Source organism: Cololabis saira, chromosome 10 (assembly GCF_033807715.1).
Source record: "Cololabis saira isolate AMF1-May2022 chromosome 10, fColSai1.1, whole genome shotgun sequence".
Classification (NCBI taxonomy): domain Eukaryota; kingdom Metazoa; phylum Chordata; class Actinopteri; order Beloniformes; family Belonidae; genus Cololabis; species Cololabis saira.
In genome coordinates this window covers 39793918-39817111 of record NC_084596.1, presented here as the reverse complement: position 1 = coordinate 39817111, position 23194 = coordinate 39793918, and the positions used below count along the sequence as shown (strand labels likewise).

The following is a 23194-nucleotide window of genomic DNA, read 5'->3' as shown; positions in this document are numbered from 1 at the left end:
AGCTCCGGCCGCCGGGCTGAGAGGAGTGTCGGGAGTGTCGGGATGTGTCACCCGCCTGCACGGACGTAGGGGGGGCGGCAGCCCGGTGGCTCGTTAGCTGGCTGGGTGAGTGGAGGACCGCGGGCCTCCCCAGCCCCCCCGACTCCCGACCCTCTCCGGGAGACTAGGACACACCGGAGCGGGAGAGGAGGACCGAGCCCAGGCGGCCCTTCAGGCGGCCCGGCGAGCCGCGCCGAGCCGCTGCTGCTGCTGCTGCTGCTCCAGACCAGGAGAGGATGACGCAGATTCACCTCCATTACACACAAGTGCGCCGGGACACAGACATGCAAGTGTGCGGCTGGATCGGATCTGGGCTTTGTGAGGGCTGCCGTCAGCTGGCATCTCTCTGAGGAGACACCTGCAGTCTCACCTGCAGCCGCACCTGCACCTGCAGTCTCACCTGGACCTGCAGCCGCACCTGCACCCGCAGTCTCACCTGCACCCGCAGTCTCACCTGGACCTGCAGTCTCACCTGGACCTGCAGTCTCACCTGCACCTGGACCTGCAGTCTCACCTGGACCTGCAGTCTCACCTGCACCTGGACCGGCAGTCTCACCTGGACCTGCAGTCTCACCTGCACCTGGACCGGCAGTCTCACCTGGACCTGCAGTCTCACCTGCACCTGGACCGGCAGTCTCACCTGGACCTGCAGTCTCACCTGCACCTGGACCGGCAGTCTCACCTGGACCTGCAGTCTCACCTGGACCTGCAGTCTCACCTGGACCTGCAGTCTCACCTGCACCTGCAGTCTCACCTGCACCTGCACCTGCACCTGCAGCCACACCTGCACCGGCAGCCGCACCTGGAGCTGCAGTCTCACCTGCACCTGGAGCTACAGCCACACCTGCAGCCGCACCTGGACCTGCAGCCGCACCTGGACCTGCACCTACAATTGCAGTCGCACTTGGACCTACATTTGCACCTGCAGCCGCCTGGAGCTGCAGCCATACCTGCACCTGCAGTCGCATCTGCACTTGCACCTATACCCGCACCTGGGGCTGCAGCCATACTTGCAGCCGTAACCCCACCTGCACCTGGAGACGCACCTGCAGCCGCCAGGATGTCGAAGATGCCGGCCAAGAAGAAGAGCTGTTTCCAGATCACCAGCGTGACGCAGGCGCAGGTGGCGGCCGGCGGCGCCGCCGACGACACCGAGAGTCTGGACGACCCGGACGAGTCGCGGACCGAAGACGTCTCGTCGGAGATATACGACGTGTCCCGGGCCGAGTACGAGCCCGTGTGTGACCGGAGCTCGTCCGAGGGCGAGGCGGAGGCGCCGGCGCCGGCCCCCCTGGCCGGGGAGCCGGCGGGGGTGTCCGGCTCCGTTGGGGGGGCCGCTGCTGCTCCCCTAGTGGGAGTGGGCCTCCCGGCACCTTCACCCCAGCCTGCTGCAGCTGCCAGCACCGCCGCCCCCCCTGCCACCTCCACCTGCTCCTCACGCTTCAGAGTGATCAAACTGGACCACGGTACCGGAGAACCCTTCAGACGGGGCAGGTGGACCTGTACAGAGTTCTATGAGCGGGACTCGGAGGCCGGCAGGACTGCAGACAGCATACGGCACGGCAGCGTGACGTTGGACCCAGCTGCGGACAGAGAAAGTGGGCCGGGGCTCCCGGGGGGTTCTGCTGTCCCCCTGGCGACGCACTCGGGCCTGGGTTCCACGGCAGAGGCGTCGCATTTGTCAACCCGTCTGCATTCAGTAGAGACGCTCTCCCAGCAGCAGCCGCAGCAAACCCTGCAGCAGAACTTCGGTGCCCCCCAGCCCGGTGTGGGCGGGTCGGCCCGCGCTGCTCCCCTGAACATCAAGCCCACGGCCGCTGAGGGAGCGCTGCAGCCGCCTGCGGCGCAGAACCTGCTACCTGTCGGACAGAACGGCCTCTCTCAGCCCGGCGTCCACTTACAGAAGTCCCCCGTCATGCCCCCGGCAGCCCAGCCCGTCCCATTCCCCCCCCAGCAGCAGGTTGCCGTGGGTCACCACCTGGCCAGCCAGACCGAGTACTACCAGCCCCAGCAGTCAGGGCCGCCCCTCCCTCTGTCCAGCCTGTCCGCGGGGCCCGGTGGACAAGGTCCCCCGTCGGGGCCGAGTCAGGCCGGAGAGGGTCCTGGAGCAGGAGGGGGGGGTGTGACCGCTGGACTACCAGCTGCAGCTGGAGGTACCGGAGGCCCCGCACTGGCCGGGGGCCCCGCTCCGCCGCAGCAGACTGTGGGCCAGTACGCGGCTGCCCCGGGGCCGCCCCAGCCCCTCGGCCCCCCCGGGTCCTCGGGGGGACAGATCGTGCCTGCCATGGCGGTGAGCTCCAGCGTGCTCGCCGCCGTGTCCGCCGCCATGCTCAGTGCCTCCAGTTCAGCCCTGCCAAATGCTACGGGCTTCAGTTTGCCTCCCAGCAGGGCTCCGGGGGCCTTGGGGGCCCTGGGGGGCCTCCCAGCAGCCGGGTTTGGACAGATGGAGGCTGGGGGACGGAAGTCGGAGGGACTCATCAACGCACAGTCTCCGCTCGTCTCTGGGAGGGACGTGGTGAAGCCCTTCATGTCGGAGACCCTGCAGCTCAGCGGCCCGACTGTCAACAGCCTGTTTGGAATCCACATACCTGTAGACGGGGAGGAAGACAGGTAAAACACACCTACTCTCTGTGTGAAGCCTTTAAACCTCCTCTTCTCTTTTGGGCTTGACCATGGGTGCAGATCCCGGGGGGGACGGGGGGGACATGTCCCCCCCAATTTCTGAAAAACATGAATTGTCCACCCCAATAAAAATACCCTAAATTATTCAAAATTGAACAAATGTATTTTCAGACTTAAAGGTTGAATATGTAGAATATTTATTAAAAATATATTTCTAAAAAAATAATACATCCACGGTGCGTTTTGAGGTGTAGAGAATGAAAGCAATGGGTCCTTTTTTTTTTTTTTTTTTTTTTTAAGAACTGTTTACCACCATAACTGTGTTAAAACATGATCAGTTAGTTTAAACAACTTGTTTAGGGCTTCATATTTCATCCATATATCAATTGGTTGTGCATAAAGTAGTCCCATAGGATAAAAGGAAGATGGTGAGAAGAATTTGAGATGAGTAGACACTACATGCCCAAAACCCTTAAAATTATGATTTACGACTATAACAGTTAAGTAAGCAGTGACACACACTGTTGGCTGTTTAGGACAAATAAACAAGAAAGGTAAGCACAATAAATGATTCCCTGTGCAGTATTTTTTGGCAAGCCTTTACCAATTTATGTCATGGTATGAGTTGCATATTGGCAAAAAATTTTAAATCTGTGTCCCCCCCCAATCCTGACATCGGATCTGCACCCCTGGGCTTGACACAAACAGTTTTCTTCCACACGTTTCACCACGGTGAGCTCAGTTTGAGCCACAGCAGCACCTGTGTAAATCTTAACTGTCCACTTTGGCTGCAGCTGGGCGAAAAGTTTGTTGTGGCCGGCAAACCGACATCCGCTATGACAACAGTCCAAACTCAGAGAGGTGCAGCTCTCCGTTGTCGTGGCATTGGTCATTCAGCCTGTCACAAGGACAGGGTTTCCCTTTAGTTCCAGGGTGGCATGGAGGGAGGGAGGGGGGTGTGTGGGAGCACCACAGTCGAACACAGGAAGGAAATATGTTTGTTTCTTATTATGGCCGTAAGAAGTGGGTGGAGTGTTGCACACTTGAGGCAGCCGTGGCTTCCTCAGCTCAAGAAACCACAGAACTCGTGAGTTTGTGTTTTAAAAACATTGATGCTGACCGTTTGGATGGTAAAAGCACACACACGTTTCAGCAGGTAATAAAACACACACCAGGAAGGTGTTACTAGTCTCTGTAAGGTGGCCTCGTGTCTTTTTAGCCTTGAGCTAGTGGTGTAAAAGAGCCGCATGCCTAACCTTTTAATAAGTAAGTTCCTGCTCTGGGAAATACTTTCTAATATAAACACAGTGAAGAGTGTTTGATTTCTGTTGCCACACTTATGACAGCACAGTTTGCGTTCGCACCCTGTCAGATACTTCCACAGAGGAGATTAGTGCTTTTAAACACACAGATTGTACTGTATTGCACCGAGATCATGTGTCATAATCCTGTGTGAGTGTAAATATACAAGCAAATATAACATGATAGCAGATTATTACATTTTAAGGTCACTCATCTCACTTTCTTTCCAAGAGTGTTGCGTTTTTTCCCCCTCAGTTCATAGAGGTAGTAGAAGGCGCACATAAGCGGAAGTGATAGTGTCTGAAATCTGTCAGTGGTTTCCATTTACGGTTGTACAGATGTGCTTCAATTTAAAACAGACAAGAAATGCCGTCTTTCAAACACCGACGCTCCTTTCAACGGTGTCGTTGAGGTATTTCTGTTTATCACGTGCAGCTCAGGGATGTTAAAACAGTTCAGATTATGGGTTTGCTTTTCTCTATTTTTTTTTTGACATTCTTTGAATGAAGCTTGCATTGAGTTTGAAGGCTTCTGTCTTTTCAGTTATTACTGCTACTACCTCATCAAAATCATATAACAACAATAGTTGAAACACGGTAAAATAGTCTTTGTGTGTGTCTTTGCTAATTGCAGTTGCAATAATGCTTTTGCAGTTCAAAATTTAAAGTATAATTTTGCCTGGAACTTTTTTTTTCAGTCTTAATTTTCATTTTACCAAGCTGGCACCATTAAATGTTGTGGTAGTATTTGTCTTAATTCCTTTCCCTGCTAAAAACTGGTGTTCAGGATCAGATCAGGATTTTCAGACTTTTCTAACAACTTTAATAATGCACTGCAACAAGGAAGAACAGATATCTTGACAAATGGCACTCAATCCCATTTTCCAAACTAGTTTTCTAACAAAAAGTGAATCTGATCGACGACTTTGAAGTTTAAACTGGGTGAAAATTTCTTCTCCAAATGGGTGACGTTATAACAGTTGATATACTGTATGTTGTAAGAATCTATGAAAGGACAGTAACGGTGACCCTTCATGTTGCTTCACTTAATAGACGCTCAAAACACTTTTATGCAGAGATTATTCAGCTGATTCACACAGTACAATTACATGCACTAACAGAAAAACCGAATTGTTGCCTTAATCCGACCGATTTTGAATTTTTAAAAGACATGTATACATCTTAGCTGGGCCGAACGGGAGCTCTTGAGATCGAGCTGTTGGTGCCAGATAATGCGTCCTAATTCGAGTTATTTTGGCATGTATACGTAGACCACGTTAGCCGAGCTAGTGACCGCCCCGGGACTGCCTCTTCTGGAAGTGACGAGCCGCAAGAGTGGAAATAATAACAGTCATAATAACAGAGGAAGAAGAGGGAGACTTTATGTACATCTTACATGCAACATGATCAGCTTAGTATGTACAACATTTACAGAGCTGCTGCATCGTTAGCATCCATATTTTTGCGCGTTGTCCTCCTTCGTGCTTGTTTACTAATTGTACTGGAAGAACGTGAAAGTGCGTGTGGCGCCACCTAGCGCCCCGGAGTCGAACACACTTCACTCAATAATCAATCATCTTCTCGTACATGTTTCCTTGGATCTCTGGGAACCTCTAGTTTAATCCTTAGTTAGATTGTTGCCAATAGCTTGATTTTTAGATGTGCATGGAACCGCGCTGAGCGACTCTGCTCACTCAGCACTTCCTTGGAGTTGTGAGGAGGCTGGACTGCTCTTGTGTAACTCTAACAATCTGGAAATCTCTCATCAGCCCCTTTTACGTTGACGAATCACTCGCCTCCGAGTCTTAACCGCAGGTTAGGTCTCATGTAAACAGAACTAACGCGGGGTGGCGGGGCGTGGGAGGGGTTTGGTGATCACATGAGTTGAGTACAGCCCACCAGGGAAGTTTTTATTTATTTTTTATATTATTTTATGAAATAAGGAAACGGCTAACAGCAGCAGCAGGACGTCAAAGGTTGCACCTTTTATCCACAAGCTCCTCAGCCTCAGAGCCGAGGACGCCATAAATCGCGTTTGTCCAGATGCACAAAGGATCTTCCTTGTTTGAACAACTGGACACAAAGATGACAAACTGGGGCTTTGCAAGAAGCACAACCCAGCCAAAAATCAGTCATTCCGGGGCTCATCCATCCTCGTTCTTGATAATTGCACCTGTCTGACGGCGTATGAATCTGTTAACGCCGTTAATGCCTACTAACTCCCCTTCCCTCCCCTCAACTTGCCTTCAGGCCCGAGGTAATAACACGCCTTGTGTTTACGTTGCCAACGCGCGTTCATCATCCTGCGATATTAGCGGGATCCCATCTAAAAACACCCCTTGACTCTGTATTAAATCTCCAGCAAAACCTGGATTAACCCATTATAGAACAGGCTCAGTGATTGGTTTGGGCTGAGGGATCCGCTTAGTAACATGTTTCAGATTCATCGTTACACTAGAGACACTTTGATACCAGTTTTCATAAAGGTTTGGCCTGCTAATTCTGGTTTTATTTAGGACTGTAATCAGCAGCGTGCGTTAATTAGCAGTGAACTGATTGGAAGAGTTTGACTGTGCATATGATGCATGTGCACAAAACGTTCAATGCCGGCACTGATATGGGTAGAAATCAGCTGCTCAATCATTGCATCCTCAAAGATTACCACATATTTCTTTCACATGGGATAGATTAATCTAATAATACGCATAAAGGGTGAAACCATACAATTTTTATAGTTATTACATTTTAGGCATAAAGGTGGAAAAAAGAGCCACAAATTTGCATAAAAGTGACATGCCATTTTTACTATCCCGTTTCAGCACATCCCATGACTCAAATCATTACGGCAACTATATGTTCAATGTGTTGATGACTTTTAATAAATGGTCATGTCCTTGTTGATATTCTTTTTTTTGTTTTAATTTCCCAACACGTGTCATTCATTTTTTTTTTGATAATGCGAAAGGAACATGTTTATTTATGGGCAAGTAGCTGAAAGATATTTCATGCCAAGGTGTGTGAGCGACCAAGTGCCGTGCCTGCATTCGTCAGCGCCTGGTGATTATTATCCTATGGTCATTTCAGACACATCTCTGGGTTTGACAGTGCTAGTGAGTTCAGGCGGTGTGTTTCCAGAGTACCTATGTTCAGCATGTGAGGGAACCCAGCTCCTCCACTGATAAGACTGAAGGGCTCTTATGGCGGCCGAGCCCTATCAGACACTGAGCAGTGGCTTCTCACTGGGCCCCCGCTGTGCTGATAAGAGACCTGACAGTGGGGTGTGTCGGCTGACTTTGCCTGTTGTAACGAATGACCATTTTCTTTTGCAATGCGAGCTTTGGCCAAATTATTGTATGCTCAGTTTCAAATCTTTGGAAAGGTTCGCATGGCATTAAAGCCAAACTCCAGCAGCCTGTAAATATCTGAGCCTGGAGTTGGCAGAGCTGGTAGCTAACGCTGGGGATCCATTCAAATGTCAAGAACCCGATTCTTAAGATTCAGAATCGATTATCAAGATTCGATTCCGATATTGATTTGGGTTGGTGTTATTAAAACTGTTTTTAGAGCTGTTGGATGAATTATATGACTGTGTAGTTATGCCATATATTAATACTGGTACTATATTGAGATTCAACAGCAAGTATTGGCAGCTAATGATGCTTTAAGGACCAATCAGCTCCCAAGATGCTGATATAACTGCTTTCAGAAACATCTTGTGGGGCAAAATTACCAAACGGATCCAGGGCAGGAAACAGAGGACGAATGAAAGCGGTTTTATTTTTTCCCACATTCCGATTTAATTTTTTCCATTTTCAAGAATTTGGTTTTTAGCATTTCATGCAAGACGGTCTATAAAGTAATGAAATATAGACAATTTATACAATTATAACTGAAAACTTTAATGTTTTCATACCTTTAAACATATTTAAAGGCAAAAACATGTCACCAGTTCTTCTTGTGTCCAACAAAACATTCCTTTTTTGAGCATAAACCAAAAAAAATACTAAAAGTTGTAATGTAATGATGAAAAAAAATTTATCTTTAGACATATGAATAGATTTTTAGGAATGAATGAGAACCGATTCAGAATCGGAAAATCGTTTTTTGCCCCCCCCCAGCCGCTGCTACCTTAGTGCGGTCAGGGCTTTGTCCAAACTAGCAGCCTGATTGAGTGGCAGACGAGGCACGGCAGTTGTTCACATACAGATGACATTCCTTTACTGCAGCAACTGTGGTATGCTCACAAGAGCTGGAGGAAGCTGTACAGCGAAACTCTCAGAGCCGCTCTTCAAGAAGGCATTTTAGTTATGCTTAACACATCCTCACCTTCCCTCCCCCAGGTTCTTTCCTCTGTGCTTACTTTCTACACTTTTTTTTACTGCACTGCAGCCTCTCAATGCCTCATCTTACACAAGAAACGGCTAGTCTTCGGATTAAATGGGCCTTCTGAATCTAATATCTATCAGTTATACGTTTTGGAGGATCGTAGAGTTTATAATGCGTGCACGGCTTGGAGAGACATGACGGATTGAAGATGCTGTCGTCAAACTTTAAAATGCTGTGCGCTCAGATTAAAGTTTACCACCCGCTCTTGCATTTCAAGATGTAAAAAATAACAGTGGTGAGCAGTTGCGTCTGTTTTTGTGGCGTGGTTTGCGTAGATGTATTGTATGTGAAGCTTGTGTAATATGGAGCTCCTGCTGAGGAGGTATGGTTTATTGTCCTCACATAATGGGAGCTTATGTAAGATTGGACCGCTTGGGAGGGGAGGGAAAAGAGGAAAAGTCCAGGTCTGTGATATAGTTGCTGCCCTGTCAAATGAGAGGCTCTACTTGTGTGTGTGTGTGTGTCTGTGTGTGTGTGTGTGTGGATGAGGGGTGTGTCTGTAAAGGGACGGGTGGATTGGGTGTGTGTGTGTGTACGAGGATCTGTGCTGGGGGTTGGAGATGCTTGCTGAGAAAAGCTGCACAGTGTGGCAATACTGGGCAGATTCACCACAGACCTCAGGAGGCATGGTGGAAGTGTGTGTGTGTGTGTGTGTATGTTCATGGCAGTGATAGAGAGAGACACCATGTACTGCAGGGTTTTTCCCCTCGGTGACCTCTACTCTTAACTGCTGTATCCTGTTTTTAGTCAGTGTCCCTCATAGTGATCCACCTTCTATTCAGTAGATATTCCTCAGCTTACCCAACGTTTCCGCACAGGGACTCTGCTTATATCATATGGCATTTGGCACACGATATTCACTGCTTTCCTGAGGTGGACGTCAATACATTTTTGAGGCTGACATCAACGGTTTCACTCTCAATAAGAGCTGCCATACGGCATTGACACTGTACATCCTGAGTGTTTTAGTACGGGGCCTCACATCTATAATCTTATCAAGGTGCAACACAGATGTCCTGTACATAGTATAGGAATTACCTAATTATTATTATTATTTTACCTTGGAATGCATTTGATCCATTCATTATCAACTGAATTAAATATTTCAGCATTGAGAGACTTGACAAGTTGTCAGACTTAAAGTATATTTTCTCTGGTCATATTCCTTCTAGGAATGCACCGATCCTTCTTTTCAGTCTTTATTCCCGTACCGACCCCTGGGCTTTGCATTTCTACCAATAACTGACGCTGATCTGATAGTATTGATGTGGGCAGACTGAAGCATCAGGCTTGACTTGAGCATTATTTTCCCAGCTTTGTAAAACATACATATTGAATGCATTTGAATGTACTGAAATGGTGAGCCGAAGACGAGCCAGTGGCTGTTGAGTATCTGTACGGTTTTTTACCAGCCTAACTTTGTTGGACTAATAAATCCCGCCGCACGGGGTGCGCTTGACCAGCGAAACAGTGTCACACTAAAGCCCAACACACAACCGTTGTCTCTCCACGGGTTTATTTTCCTCGTTAGCTACTCCACACATGCCAACTTAAACAACGATCGTGCTGTCAGCAGGTAATCAACTGAAACATATAAATATAAACTGTATAAATATAAACATTCCTATATTAATTTCAGACATTTATGATATTTAACACAAATTAAAATGATATTGTATACTAAAGTCACCAGCTCACTTCACCGGTTAAACCGAGTCGCAGTATAAAAAACCACAGAAGAAGAATATTAACGGTCGATATTGCTACCATTAAAATAACCGTTTACACCATGAATAAAACAATATGAACTGTAGAAGGCAAAATAACATGCATGAACAAGAAAAATTCATACACTATCCGTTTTTCAAGGATTGGAAATCGGACATCTGAAGCTTTCAGCTCAATTGAAAAGCATTGGAAGATCCTTACCTCTCATCTGTTTTTTGGTGTTTAAAAGCAATTAAACGTACAGTATTAACTTTGCCTAAAACATCTTGGACTAAGGTCGTCACGAAGGCAGTTGCCATTGCAAAGTAACGTAAACAACGCTGACTGTCTGTTGGCAACAGTAGCTGAGGGTAGTAGGACTTATAGGTTGGTTGTTATTTATTACTAAAATACAGTGGCAAAAAACTGTGCTTCTTTATTGTGATTTAGATGAAAATCAGATCACATTTCATAGCAAATTAAAGCAGAAGACCAGGTTATTAGAACAGACTCATGCCATTATCCGATACCTACTTCACATATTTAGACATATTGGGCCTTCTAGCCGATATGAGTATCCGTACCAGACCTGCCTTGCTTTATTTGTTACCTGCTTGTTTTGATAACAGGCCAGTTAAATATGGTTGGAAATTACTGGTATGATTAGTAGTTGGAAAGTATTACAGTTCCAGGTAAAGGACTCTGGATGGAAAGTTGGGCACACAGTTAATTTGACGACGTAAAGATGTGCTTCAGAAGAGATTTTAGCGTGGCATGGAACTGCATGGCTCTATTAATGTTGGCTCTGTTCCTGTTTGGGAGGAGTCCGGTGCCGAGCACACTGGCTCTTTGTCAAGGTTTGCAGGGAAAGTAAAAGGAACGCAAGTGTTGTTATTTTCATTTATTTATTACATTTGTTTTCTGAAGGCTTTGGCAGCTAAAATGTGCTGTGATTTAAAAGTGTTGACAGCTAACGTCCCAGAGTTGTCCATTATGGGACAGCGCTGCCACGTTGAAGCTACCAATCTGGTATCCAGGTCCATCTCTTCCTCGTTTATATTGAAATAACATTAACAGACCACAGAAAGATTGTGATTAGTATAATATTTTCAGTCTTTTGAGTTAATGTTAAGACCAAAGACTCAAATCTTTCCTACTATGCCACAGGAACAAACTCACCAACTCCACTAATCTGTGGAGTTTGTCTGATTTATTGGACATAAAAAGTGTTAGAAGAGGAACGAGGAAACAAAGCAGAAGAACTTGTGCGTTGAAGGTAGCCATCTGAGAAATGTGTGGCCTCCTAGTTATTAGTTATTATGATGTAATGTGAGAACAGATGAGTGCTTGTGAATCAGCACTTTGACAAGGCAGAAACATGAAGAAGACAGGTGATTTCAGGTTATTGGCTTGACTTCGCGGATGGAAATCACAAGTGTTTCTTTTTCGTCTCGGATGTTTACTAGCGTCCCACTTTAAATGCAATATAGTTTTTGAGACGCTTGCTTTCTCCTACTTAAACAGTATTTGTCAGAAATTGTCAAACACAGTTCCTCTAAATGTGCTATTATTATCTTAGCTTAGGAATGTGCCAACGAATTGAAATTATTATGACATTTTACATCAAACTGCCTGCTTTTTCCCAAATGTATGTCCCTCTGGAAAACACTGAAGTAAGCTTTTGCTTATCTAGTATCTTATCTAGTATCTGTAATTTATTTTCCTCCAGTTTGTCTCTGTACAATTCATTTTCAGGAAAAGCCCTCTAACATCAGATTTTTACTCACCAGCCCCTACTTTTAACAGAACTTTAAAGGACATGGAAGAAGCAACCCGGGAGGAGCATTTGACCAATCCCTTGCTTGTAGTTATAATTATGATGTTCCTCGGTTTGCTGGCAGTGGATGCTCTTATCAAAGCTCCCCATAAGGGGCTTAGGACTATTGGTTCTTGGAAAATTGGTGTCAATTTCAGCAAACTGGACTCTGGAGGCTCTTTGAGCCTGACACGGAGCAGTCCTCAACAAGGCAGGGCAGTGACAGTGACTACGTTTACATGCAGTCAAAATTCGGGTTATTGCTAATATTCCGGTTACTGAAACATTCGGAATATTCCGTTTCCATGCGTGAGCAAACAGGGTTATTCCTGTATACATGGTAATTAATCATTTGGGATATCTGGATCAAACCATCGACGCACGGAGAACGTCATGACGCAATTCCCGTCATTTCCGCTTGTATCCAAATTCAAAACAAATGCTGCTTCGCGCAACTTTTCGCTCACTTTCTTGTAAATCTCGCTATCCCGGTACTTTCTACCGTCTACAAATGCCAAAATGTTAATTCCTTCATTACATTTATGAAGTGATTAGTCTCCTCCTCACTCCAAAAGTGTGGCCTGGTCTTGCATTTCTCCATGTTTATAAGAACGTCCTGGACTCAAAAGACCGAGATTCCTTGCAAAAAGAAAACATACAGAAAACAAATTCATGTTCCGTTTGATGGGGATATTCCGTTTGGCGTTTACATGACCCAATATTCAGGTTTTAAAAGGAGTAACCCAGGGGTCATATTCGGGTTTTTAAAAACCGGAATATGAGCAAATTCGGGTTATTCAAAGGGGTTATTGGTGTTTACATGGCCGTGCACAACCGGGTTATTGCTAATATTCAGGTTTTAAAAGGGTTATTGATGCATGTAAACGCAGTCGGTGAAGAGGAGGACTTGGGTGTAGAGGAAGTGAACATGAAGGATGTTGATGAGGCCCAGGAAGAGGCTGTTGCCTGAAAGAATCTCGGCTGAAGGATGAGGAGGAAAGATATATATTTCAGATTTCCATGTTGAATTGAATGTTTTCTTTTTCTTCTTTTAAAGTTATGAATTAGTTTTTTTTTAGTTTTTTTTTTGAATGGTTGGTATTGGGGGTGAGTAATGTTAACCTTCACGCTTTTGTTCGATGAAAGAATTTTTCATAGAAAAAAGTTTTAATTGTTTTGTCGAACAAAACTTCTTCTTACAAATGCATTTTGTGAAATGTAATGTTTTGTTATTTCGCATTGATTGCACCTTTGACAAAACAAAATGTTTTATGTTTGGACATGATAGTGTGTTTATATTACACTCAATTTCCAATTAATTCCAATGGAAAGTTTACAATTATTTCCAAAATTCCCCAGTTTAACTTCCCATGCAGAGGTTTAGAAAAGTTTCCAGAAAGGTACCGTTTTGCAGCCCTATAACCCGACTGCTTGGGTTGTTGATACCGTGCCTCAGCTTTTCTGCACCGCCGCACTGAAGCGGAGTGCAGCCGTGGAAACGGAGCAGCACGTGGGCCCGTCGCAGTGCTTGTGGTTTTCATGCGATGGTGCTGCCGCTTCCACAGCACAGCCCACATTTGTAGGTATGTTGTAGCACTTCTGCTCGACTCGGATGATAGGATGATACCCACTCTGCAACACCTTCTCACATTTTGCTCTTGCCTATTTTTGCACTTCCGCCTGCTCTTCTTTTCTGATGTCTGCTCTCACCCAGGCCCTTCGCTCCTAGCTGGAGATTGTTGATTTTATTTTCCGATTAAGGGTTTGGAAGTGTCCCATGAAACAGCCACCGGTGCCATTTGTGTCACGCTCAGCCCGATGGGTGCCATCAACCAGGAAAAAAAATGCCAAAAGGTTATTTTAGTCTGTTTCTGTGGCATTTCCTTTATCTGGAAAGGTTTCCTTTATCTAGAAAGGTTGCAGATGTGCGGCTGTTGTTTTTTCAGGTTAGCCAATGTGTTTTGAGCCACATATTTTGAAGAAAAAGAAGGTTTAGAGTCATGATGCTCTGTACTTGGACCTTTATGGAGGAGACCACACTACTGAACACACTACTCTACAAAGAGAGGCTTTCATACATTGATATTGACATGTTGGGTTTTATAAAGAGAGCCATTGAGAAGAGCGTGTTTGCTGCTTGAAAACAAGGAATGATGACTCGGGTTCCTACTGCGTTCACGAAGAAGACCTCAAGTCATCTGATTTTTGTTGATTTCAGCTGTTGGAAGACTTGCACCGAATTCCGAGCTCCAGCCGAGAAAAAGGGAGTCTTTCTTTGGAGGTGTGTGCGTCACGTGTACGTGTGTGAAGGTTCAGCACAGTTGCCAGCCAAGTAATATAAAGCAGAGCCACTGGAGAGAGTGAGAGTGTTTAGTCATGAGGTAATGTGACAAATGTAGTTTGTGCCAGAGATTTCTAGGAAAAGAGTCTTGGCCCTTATAATATTCACACACATGCTGTAAATCAACTCCTTGTCCCCTTTGTCAGTGTTTGTGTATGTGTGTGCTTGTGCTGAGGTCACTGTACATTTAGGTTTATGTGAATATTTGAGAGAAGCGGTTAGGGCCGTAAAGCTGCAGGACTGTGTGAGGGGGGCAGCAGGGGGTTTCCGTTTCCAGCCCCCAGCAGACATCCCCGTCCACAGAACACCGTGTCCCAGCAGCATTTACGGGGGGTGATGTAAAAACGTACAGTGGCAGTATTTTCACTTCTCAAACAGCTTCAAAGAAATTAAAATATGTATGTAGGAAAATACCCTGCTTTTAATGTTCTATTTCTTTTTCCATTTGCAAGTTTTCTTTTTCTTTTTTTCCAAGTAAGAAGACTTGTACCACTTTTGATAAACAAACTCTATAAATGGCCTTAGGGAAGGAGTTCTTAAAGGGGACTCGGTCATAATCACATCTTCAGTCTTTGTGAGCATGAAGTCAAACTGAAACTCTAACAAAAAAACAACTGCACCATATTTGCTTGAGGCCATCTAAGTTTGAAAATATCCAATTTGTTCTCTGAATTCACCAGCCAGCATAGTTTCTAACTACATAAGCAACTTTTGTGGGGTGAAACATGAAACGGCAACTGTTTCCACAAAGCCCAGTTTGAACTATACGTTGTGAACTGACATTGTCTGATTCATATGTAGGGATGGGAATCGAAAACCGGTTCTTGTTGAGAACCGGTTCCCAGTGTTTGAATTCCTTGGAATCGATTCCCTTATCAATTCCAGTGGGCGTGGTGAGGCAACGTGCGCATTCGCGCCCAGCAGGAAAACATGGCGACAAAGCGGCATAAACGCTCGAAAGTTTGGTTACATTTTACCAAAAAGGATGACAATAGGGCGACTTGCAATACTTGCAATTTGGACATTTCAACAAAGGGAGGAAAACACTAGCAGTGTTAGCATTTGCATACACAGCATCCAATAACTTTTAATGAATGTCGCGTGTTTGATCTGTTCCGAGTCCGGAGTGAATCTTCTCAACCCAGCAGCAGCGACAACGTTAGCCAGTCCTTGGAAAAATCTTATCAATTCCCATCCCTATTCATATGTCAAGCAACACAGGTGCTTCCCAAAACCGCGGTCTGCATAAATGCGTGGATTTACTGTGGCTCGGTAGTGTCATTCAGACTGCAGCTCTCAAGCTGTAGCTAGCAGAGCAGTTTGCAGAGTTCACCATCGATGGTGCAGGACACACACTGATGTCGGCCGTTCTTCACCATCGATGGTGCAGGACACACACTGATGTCGGCCGCTCTTCACCTTCGATGGTGCAGGACACAGACTGATGTCGGCCGTTCTTCACCATCGATGGTGCAGGACACAGACTGATGTCGGCCGTTCCGAAGTTTCTAACTAAGAAAGGACTTCTGAGTCTACCAAACTGCACTACATGTGCAGATATACAGTCCCAGCCCCAATACAACAGATGTTAATGTCATCACACAACTACTGACGTAGTGTTGACGCAATACAACTGGACTGGTGCACAAAGTAATTATGACACAGTTAGGAACACCAAATTAACACATTTAAAACGGTACGACTATTTACAGCGTCTCTGGTGCTCAGCAGGGGATGCTGGGTACACGTGCCCCTGCACATGCCATGTTGTTATCTTTATTATCAGACAAGTAATGAATATCATCAGCACATGCGTTGTTGTATTTTTGGATTAAAAGAGGATTGTGTGAGTTTTGTAAGTTCTCTCAGGACAAGTCGGACCGAACACATCTGGAAATGTTCGAACCAATGTGATATGATTCAATTCAAAATACTATTAATCCTCCGAAGGGAAATTGATGGAGCTGTTTTGGGATGTTTGTTAATTAAACAGTGCATTGAACCGTGTGAGATCAGTGTTTACACCCTCAGATCAGAGCAGGATTATCCAGCCTCCTCATCTTTATTGCAGCCAAAACTTCAAATCATACACCCCCCCCCCCCCAAGAATTTGAAAGTGCTTTTACATTTTGCTATTAAAGGGAAATTCTAATCAGCAGCTCTTTAAGTTTTTTACTTTTATCTTGGAAATCCATCTTCTAATGTACGCGTAATTACTCACTTCTTCCTCAATCAGCAGTTGAAAGTCCCATTTTCCATTTATCATAGAATACAGCATCATTTCTACTTGAAAACCCGGGTTTTTCAGGGTGGTTTTCTCATCTGAGCAACAGTTGTTAATGTTAAACTTTAACCAAACACAAGAATGGAGCAACAGTGTGGCTTTTCAAGCTTAATTGTGATGGAGGACTTTCTGAACAACTGGCTGGGAGTTGCATATCTGTGGTATGTTTTTCCATTCTCCATCAGCTGTGTGCCTAGAAGAGGGATTATCTCCAACTGTCCATGACCTCACTGCAGATAAGGGTTAATAACTCGTGTTGCAGTGACGTGGCAAATCCACGATTCATAACTATTCCAGCTTTACTTGGACTTGAAACTGAAATTACCATTTAAAAAAAAAAATAAAAAATTCTGAGGGTTTTAAAGTTGTTTAGGAACTGTTTGTCATCTTGACCTGGCAGTTATAACATGAAAAATGTTGGAAAAAAATGAATGAAAGCAAGCAAGGTATTACTCTCCAATAACCCTGTAGGTTTGACTATTTAAATTTCCAAGTATTTCATTGAGTTCGCCATAATGTCTTGAAGCTTTTCTAGGTAGCAGATTTGAGTGTGTCTCTGTTTCATCTTTTCAATGTCTGTCTCTTCTCTCTTCCTCGGCTGTGGTTGACACAGGAACCCCTCCATGGCTTTCTACAAGGCCTTCCAATCTGGAAGCAGATTAAGAGACTCAAAGGCCCACAGTGATAGGTACAGTACTCTGCTGGATTGGACTGGGCAGGCCTGTAAGCGTGTAACTACAGCCCTTTTCACACAGCAGTTGTGTCATATTAGCACAAAAAAAAAAACGCTACTGTGGTCATCCATTACAGAGATTACACTGGTGACCCGCCGCTGCATCAGCGTCTTCCTGCAAACATCAAATTGGCATCACAGACTCAGTGGGGGTTGATGTGTTTCACCGTGCAGGTTTGCCCCCACGTTCAGTTCTGTGACACCTACGCTTAGGGTTGCCAACTCCCTAAAAAATAAATGAGCCGATTACATTCACCTTTCCTGGCGTGGTGAATTTATTTAGCCCCTTTTTTGTGAGTGAAACGATTTTTTGAACTATTTGACTCGAACCTGAATTGAATTAGATGCATATTTTTGAATGCCATGAACACATGGAAAACAAATTATTATCCAGCAATTCACTTTAATACAAAATAACAAAATGAACCGAATAAAATAAGTATCTTTCTTAAACAGAAACCTGTCCTGCTTAACTTAAAATTGTATAAATTAATAGAAAACAATAGAAAGAAAGCAGAACATCCATTCTGGAATAGTGCACATTTTTAGTGCAACAACAAAAGTGCAAACAGAAAGTCTGTAGAAAACTTGTAAACATATTTGTGCCTCAAAGGCCATGGCTGTAGCTACAGTTGTAGTAAAACAGAAAAAAATAACTTATGAACTCAACAGCTCAATGCCATCTTCCATTGGCATTTTATGACTATTTTCTGACTCTCACAGTAATACGGGACAAAGTGCGTCCCTTTTCAGCTCAATATGGGACGCGTACTTTAGTTCATAAATACAGGACGATTCTGTTTTTGAAGGGACGGTTGGCAACCCTACCTACGCTGCACCCAGAGGTGCATCAGTGGTGTCCCACTTTAACCCCCATCCTCCTCTGTGCAGGACACGGATGCAGAGCCATGGGGCTTCTGTCACACCCTTTTGAAGGGGCAGTGTGAAAAGGGCTTCTGTGTGTGCAATGTTTTAGTTGCCATAAGCTTTGCTTTCTACACGTGCATGGGTTGAGTTTAGAAACAAAGCTTGGCAGCAATCGCAGGGTTTGCCAGTAGACTTCTCAGCAGCATCTAAGTCTCTGCCTGTAGTTTTCTCTCAGCCTCCCTCTCATCCTTTCTGTTACTTAAAAATTATATTTCATTTAGTCTCTGAGTGTTACTTTCCCTAATTTGTCCACCATTTCTTTAACCTTGCATACCTGCCTAGTTGGTGTTATTTAGTTTAAAAAAAACAACAAAAAAAATTCAAATGGAACAAGCAAAACAAAGAGTCCCAGATTCAGATTTTAAATATGTTTGACCCGTCTTAGAGATAAAAGGAGCTGAGTGTATCTGATTGAGGATATAATTGTTAGTTTTCTGGTCACCAGAACCTTTAGCAGGATGAGTAGTATTACAATCAAAATTTTAAGAAAAAGCGTACAAGGCAAAAAAAAAAAAAAAAAAGGGCAGTGGGCATCATATATCGTGTCATCATGGGTTATGGGATTTCTTGTCAGTATTTCAATTTAGAGACTTGCTCCTCATTTAATCCAGTCAGGGTTGCATCTATAATTCTTATTTTTTTTTTAATTTATTTATTTTTTAATAAGAAATTAAAATATGTCAGAAATTAAATTGCTTAATTTAATATAGGGATGTTTACGTATTTGATGTGGCCAACAGTCTAACATCTAAATATTTGAAATGTAATATGCTAAAAAATACTTCTTTTTTGGCAGTTTTGCAACACTGTTGAAGAGAGAAAATATGACCAATCAGAAAGAAAAACTATTTGGCATTTGGCTCCTGTAGATTAAAGGGGTTCTGCAGAACTTTAGCCCAGAAATGTAGAGGTACTGCGCGGGTTGGACACGATGACGACAGAGCGGGGACATAGTCTGGGGGTAAACGGGGTAGATGGCTTCGGTCGAGGATCAATGGCCGATTTTAACAGCTCTGGCATCAACAGTTAAAGATTCAGACGTTTTCTTCAAAAATTGAACAGAAGGCGACATTCAGACCGTCCCTGTGCAAGGCAGATGTACTTGCTGTTTAGCAGGGCTGAGGATCCATTCACATGTCAAGAATCAATTCGATTCCGATATTGATTTGGGTTGGTGTTATTAAAACTGTATTTTCAGCTGTTGCATGAATTATATGAATGTGTAGTTATGTAACATATTAATACTAGTATTATATTGAGATTCAACAGCAAGTATTGCAGCTAATGATGCTGTAAGGACCAATCAGCTCCCAGAATGCTGATAGAACTGCTTTCAGAAACATCGTGGGGCAGAATTACCAAACAGATCCAGGGCACCAAACACAAAATCAGTTTTATTTTTTCCCACATTCCATTTTTATTTTTTCCATTTTAGGTCTTTCTCGTTTTTTAATTTTTGAGACTTTGGTTTTTAGCATTTTATGCAAATGTAACCCCAATACAGTATATAAAGTAATGAAATGTAGACAGTTTATGCAATTATAACTGAAAACTTTAATGTTTTCATACCTTTAAACATATTTAAAGGCAAAAACATGTCATCATTTATTCTCGTGTCCAACAAAACATTCCTTTTTTGGGCATAAACAAAAAAATACCAAAAGTTTTAATATAATGATAAAAAAAAAAAATCAATCTTTAGACATACGAATAGATTTTTAGGAATTGATATGAGAATCGATTTAGAATCGGAAAATTTTTTTATTTTTCAATACTAGTGTTTAGCTGACAAGCTGCAGGAAAAGTTGAATCTACTCCTACACAGCTCTCTCTCCGGCCTACGTTCCCTACATCGCTCACTAACCAGAACCCTTTGATCGGAAGCACCTATGGATTGTTTTCAGGCTGCGTTTTTCTAGATGTGTTCCTCGGTTCTGGTCCTCCTGGTATCTGCTCCCCTGCTTCAACCGCATGGCTCGTTGAGAGACCTTGAAGTTGAGCTGATGGTGATAGATTCATTTGACTTGGGTGTGCAGGAGCGTCTGAACTTTTGCAGGACAGCAGCTGCCGGGAACAAAACCTGACAGCCGCTGCCGTACAGTATCATTAATCTAAGAAATGTCATTCTGGACACGAGCAGTCAGCGTGTCTTGATTTTGTTGTCGTTCCTGGCAGCTTCCTGGCATCTCTCTTTCTGAAATGTGCTGTGCGCCTCAGTGTTTACGTTAGTGCCTCAGATGGTCACAACATGCCAAAGCATTTATCACTTTGGGGGGCTCTGGGATCCGGGCCATGCCCACTTTAGCGTTTTGGACCACCTTAACGCAGTAGTAGCGCCTGCTGCCGTCTGTCTTAAAGAGTCTAACATGCTGGCTTCTAGTGGGCTTGGCTCATAGATTTTATTTACAAACGCATTTAGATTTTTCTCACTAACAAATATTAAAAGCAAAGTCGTACTCCTGATTTTAATTAGTTCATCTGCCACAGATTTTTGTCCTTGTCCAACGAGGACAAAACAAAGACTCGAGATCATAAAACACAAAGAACATTAGTTTATATCATCGTCCGTTTGATGAGCAGCTCTGGAGCCTGTCGGCATATTTTGAATGGCCAAATTCTTTATAATTTACAGAATAGGATCATGTCACTGTTATGTATTTACTCTGCAAGGGATGTAACTTATTTTTTGTTGCAATGTAAGTATAAGGTGTTTGTTTTGTTGCAAAGCTACTTGAGTAATACCATAAAGCTGTTGTTTTTAGCCTTGTAGCGGTTCCAGTGGACTGAAGAGTGTTTGTATGATCGCTGTAACAGGATTAAAGTAAAGTGTCTGCAGTATTTCTCTGTTAAAAAAATATTTATTCACATTTCAGTTTCAGATTTCTTGTTAATGTTGAACTTATAACTGCCAGCAAAATTTGTGGATAGTGAGTGATCATCTTCAGATGAACTGAACGTGTGTGTGTGTGTGTGTGTGTGTGTGTGTGTGTATATATATATATATATATATATATATATATATATATATATATATATATAATTAGGGCTGTCAAACCATACATTTTTTTTAATCGCATGTTGTCCATAGTTAACTCGCGATTAATCGCACATTTATTCACACATTCTTTTGCTGTTCTAATTTACCTTAAGGTATTTTTTTTAATGTTTTTAATACTGTTAACAACATGAGAAAGGGCCAATATGCTGCTTTATGCTGCGCTCTCTGCAGCAGTCGTGTTTGGATGCAAGTGAGACTCGACGTACCAGCGAACCATCTGGGCATCTTTTTGAAAGTGAACTAGCCGTTCAAAAGTCCCTTTTCATTCTCCATCTTTCAGTCCACCGTACTTTTCCTCAGGCTACGGGTGCCGTCGACGGCCAGGACTTATATAATGCGCTTTTTTTTTAATATCCTGAGCGTTGATGCGTTAAAAAAATTGTCGGCGTTAATAGGACGTTAAGTTAACGCGTTAACTTTGACAGCCCTAATAAATATAAATATATATATATATATATATATATATATATATATATATATATATATATATATATGCATGCATGCCAGTGTACGAGAAGAAAAATGAAACACATGCCACTGCGTCTGAGGGACAGGAAATGAAACTGTTGATAGAAATGTACAGCTGACGCACCGTCACCAACCACTGAAACATGTGCACAGTATAATTACTCGCTTTGCTGCTTTAATCATGAGGGTTTAGATGCATACAAGTAGATCAACACTGCGACGCAAGAGCGAAGCTAATATGCTGTGAAGTGTGGGTAAGTTCCACTTCATGGAAGGCCGACGCAGTGAAGACGTCTTATGCTTTGCTTCCTTTCTTCTTTTTCGAGCGGTGGTGTTGTGGGTACACTGTTCGGCCGAGGCTGTTTTTGTTGCCATGGAAGCAAGAATAACTGAGGATTTGTTTGGTGATGGCGTTTGGTGTTATTGACCCATAATAATGGACCGGTTTTATTCCCATTTGTTTGGGGTCATCTCTGAGGAAACTCCATAAAGGCATGGAAGAGGTTGTGAAAGTGAGAGTGCTGACTTTAATTTTCTTACAGATTTCTTTTACCACAGTGTTGTAATCCCTCAATAAAACTTTTTTTTTTCTTATTGCCATCCCTCCGTCAGAATTAGACCACAGAGTCACCTATAAAATATTGTCGTGGGTTAATATTTATCCTAAATTGCCTGGTGATCTGGCTGAGAGCGGCCCAGTGTCAGATGCTGAGCAGAGTCCCGGTTAGACACCCTCATGGCTCATGTGGCTCATGTTCCTGGCAGAAGACCCTTTCATAGTGCGTCATTCGTCCTCCTCCACATTTCTCTCTGTCTCAGCAGCCTAAACATTTGTTTCTTTTTTCTTCTATTGTTTTAATTGTCTTCAAATGTCACCATTTGAATTTTTGTTTTATCTGTTTCCAAACATCAAACAGTGATTCATGGAAATGTTTATGCCCAGCCGAGGACATAGTTGGATGTATGAAATATAAATGGTGACTGACTTTTGCAGCATCTCTCAGCAACATACTGTATATGCAACAGGTTTGATTGATGTGAACTGAACGTCATGAACGTTACTTGTCATGCTTTGCAGACCTCTAGTAAACAAGGCTATGTTGTTGTGTTTTTTTTTCCTCCTTACACAGTGGGGCCAAAAAGTATTGTCAGCCACCGATTGTGCAACTTCTCCCACTTCCAAAGATGAGAGGCCTGTAATTTTCATCATAGGTAACTTCAACTATGAGAGACAGAATGGGGGGAAAGAATCCAGGAAATTACACTGCAGGATTTTTACTGAATTAATTGGTAAATTCCTGGGTAAAATAAGTATTTGGTCACCTACAAACAAGCAAGATTTCTGGCTTTCACAGACTTGTAACTTCTTCTTTAAGAGGCTCCTCTGTCCTCCACTCATTACCTGTATTAATGGAACCTGTTTTAACTGGTTATCAGTATAAAAGACACAATCAGTCACACAGTCAAACTCCACTATGGGCAAGACCAAAGAGCTGACATCACCAGTCTGGG

General features: G+C 43.7%; 1 protein-coding gene across 1 annotated transcript in view; it reads left to right on the top strand.

Moving 5' to 3' along the window:
- The first annotated feature begins 858 nt into the window (after positions 1-858).
- Positions 859-23194, top strand: part of LOC133453048 (TSC22 domain family protein 2-like) — a 39202-nt gene continuing 16866 nt past the window's right edge. The window contains exon 1 of the mRNA XM_061732893.1: positions 859-2649. Coding sequence (XP_061588877.1) covers positions 1100-2649 — 1550 coding nt within the window. The 5' untranslated portion in view covers positions 859-1099. The remainder of the gene's footprint in view (positions 2650-23194) is intronic.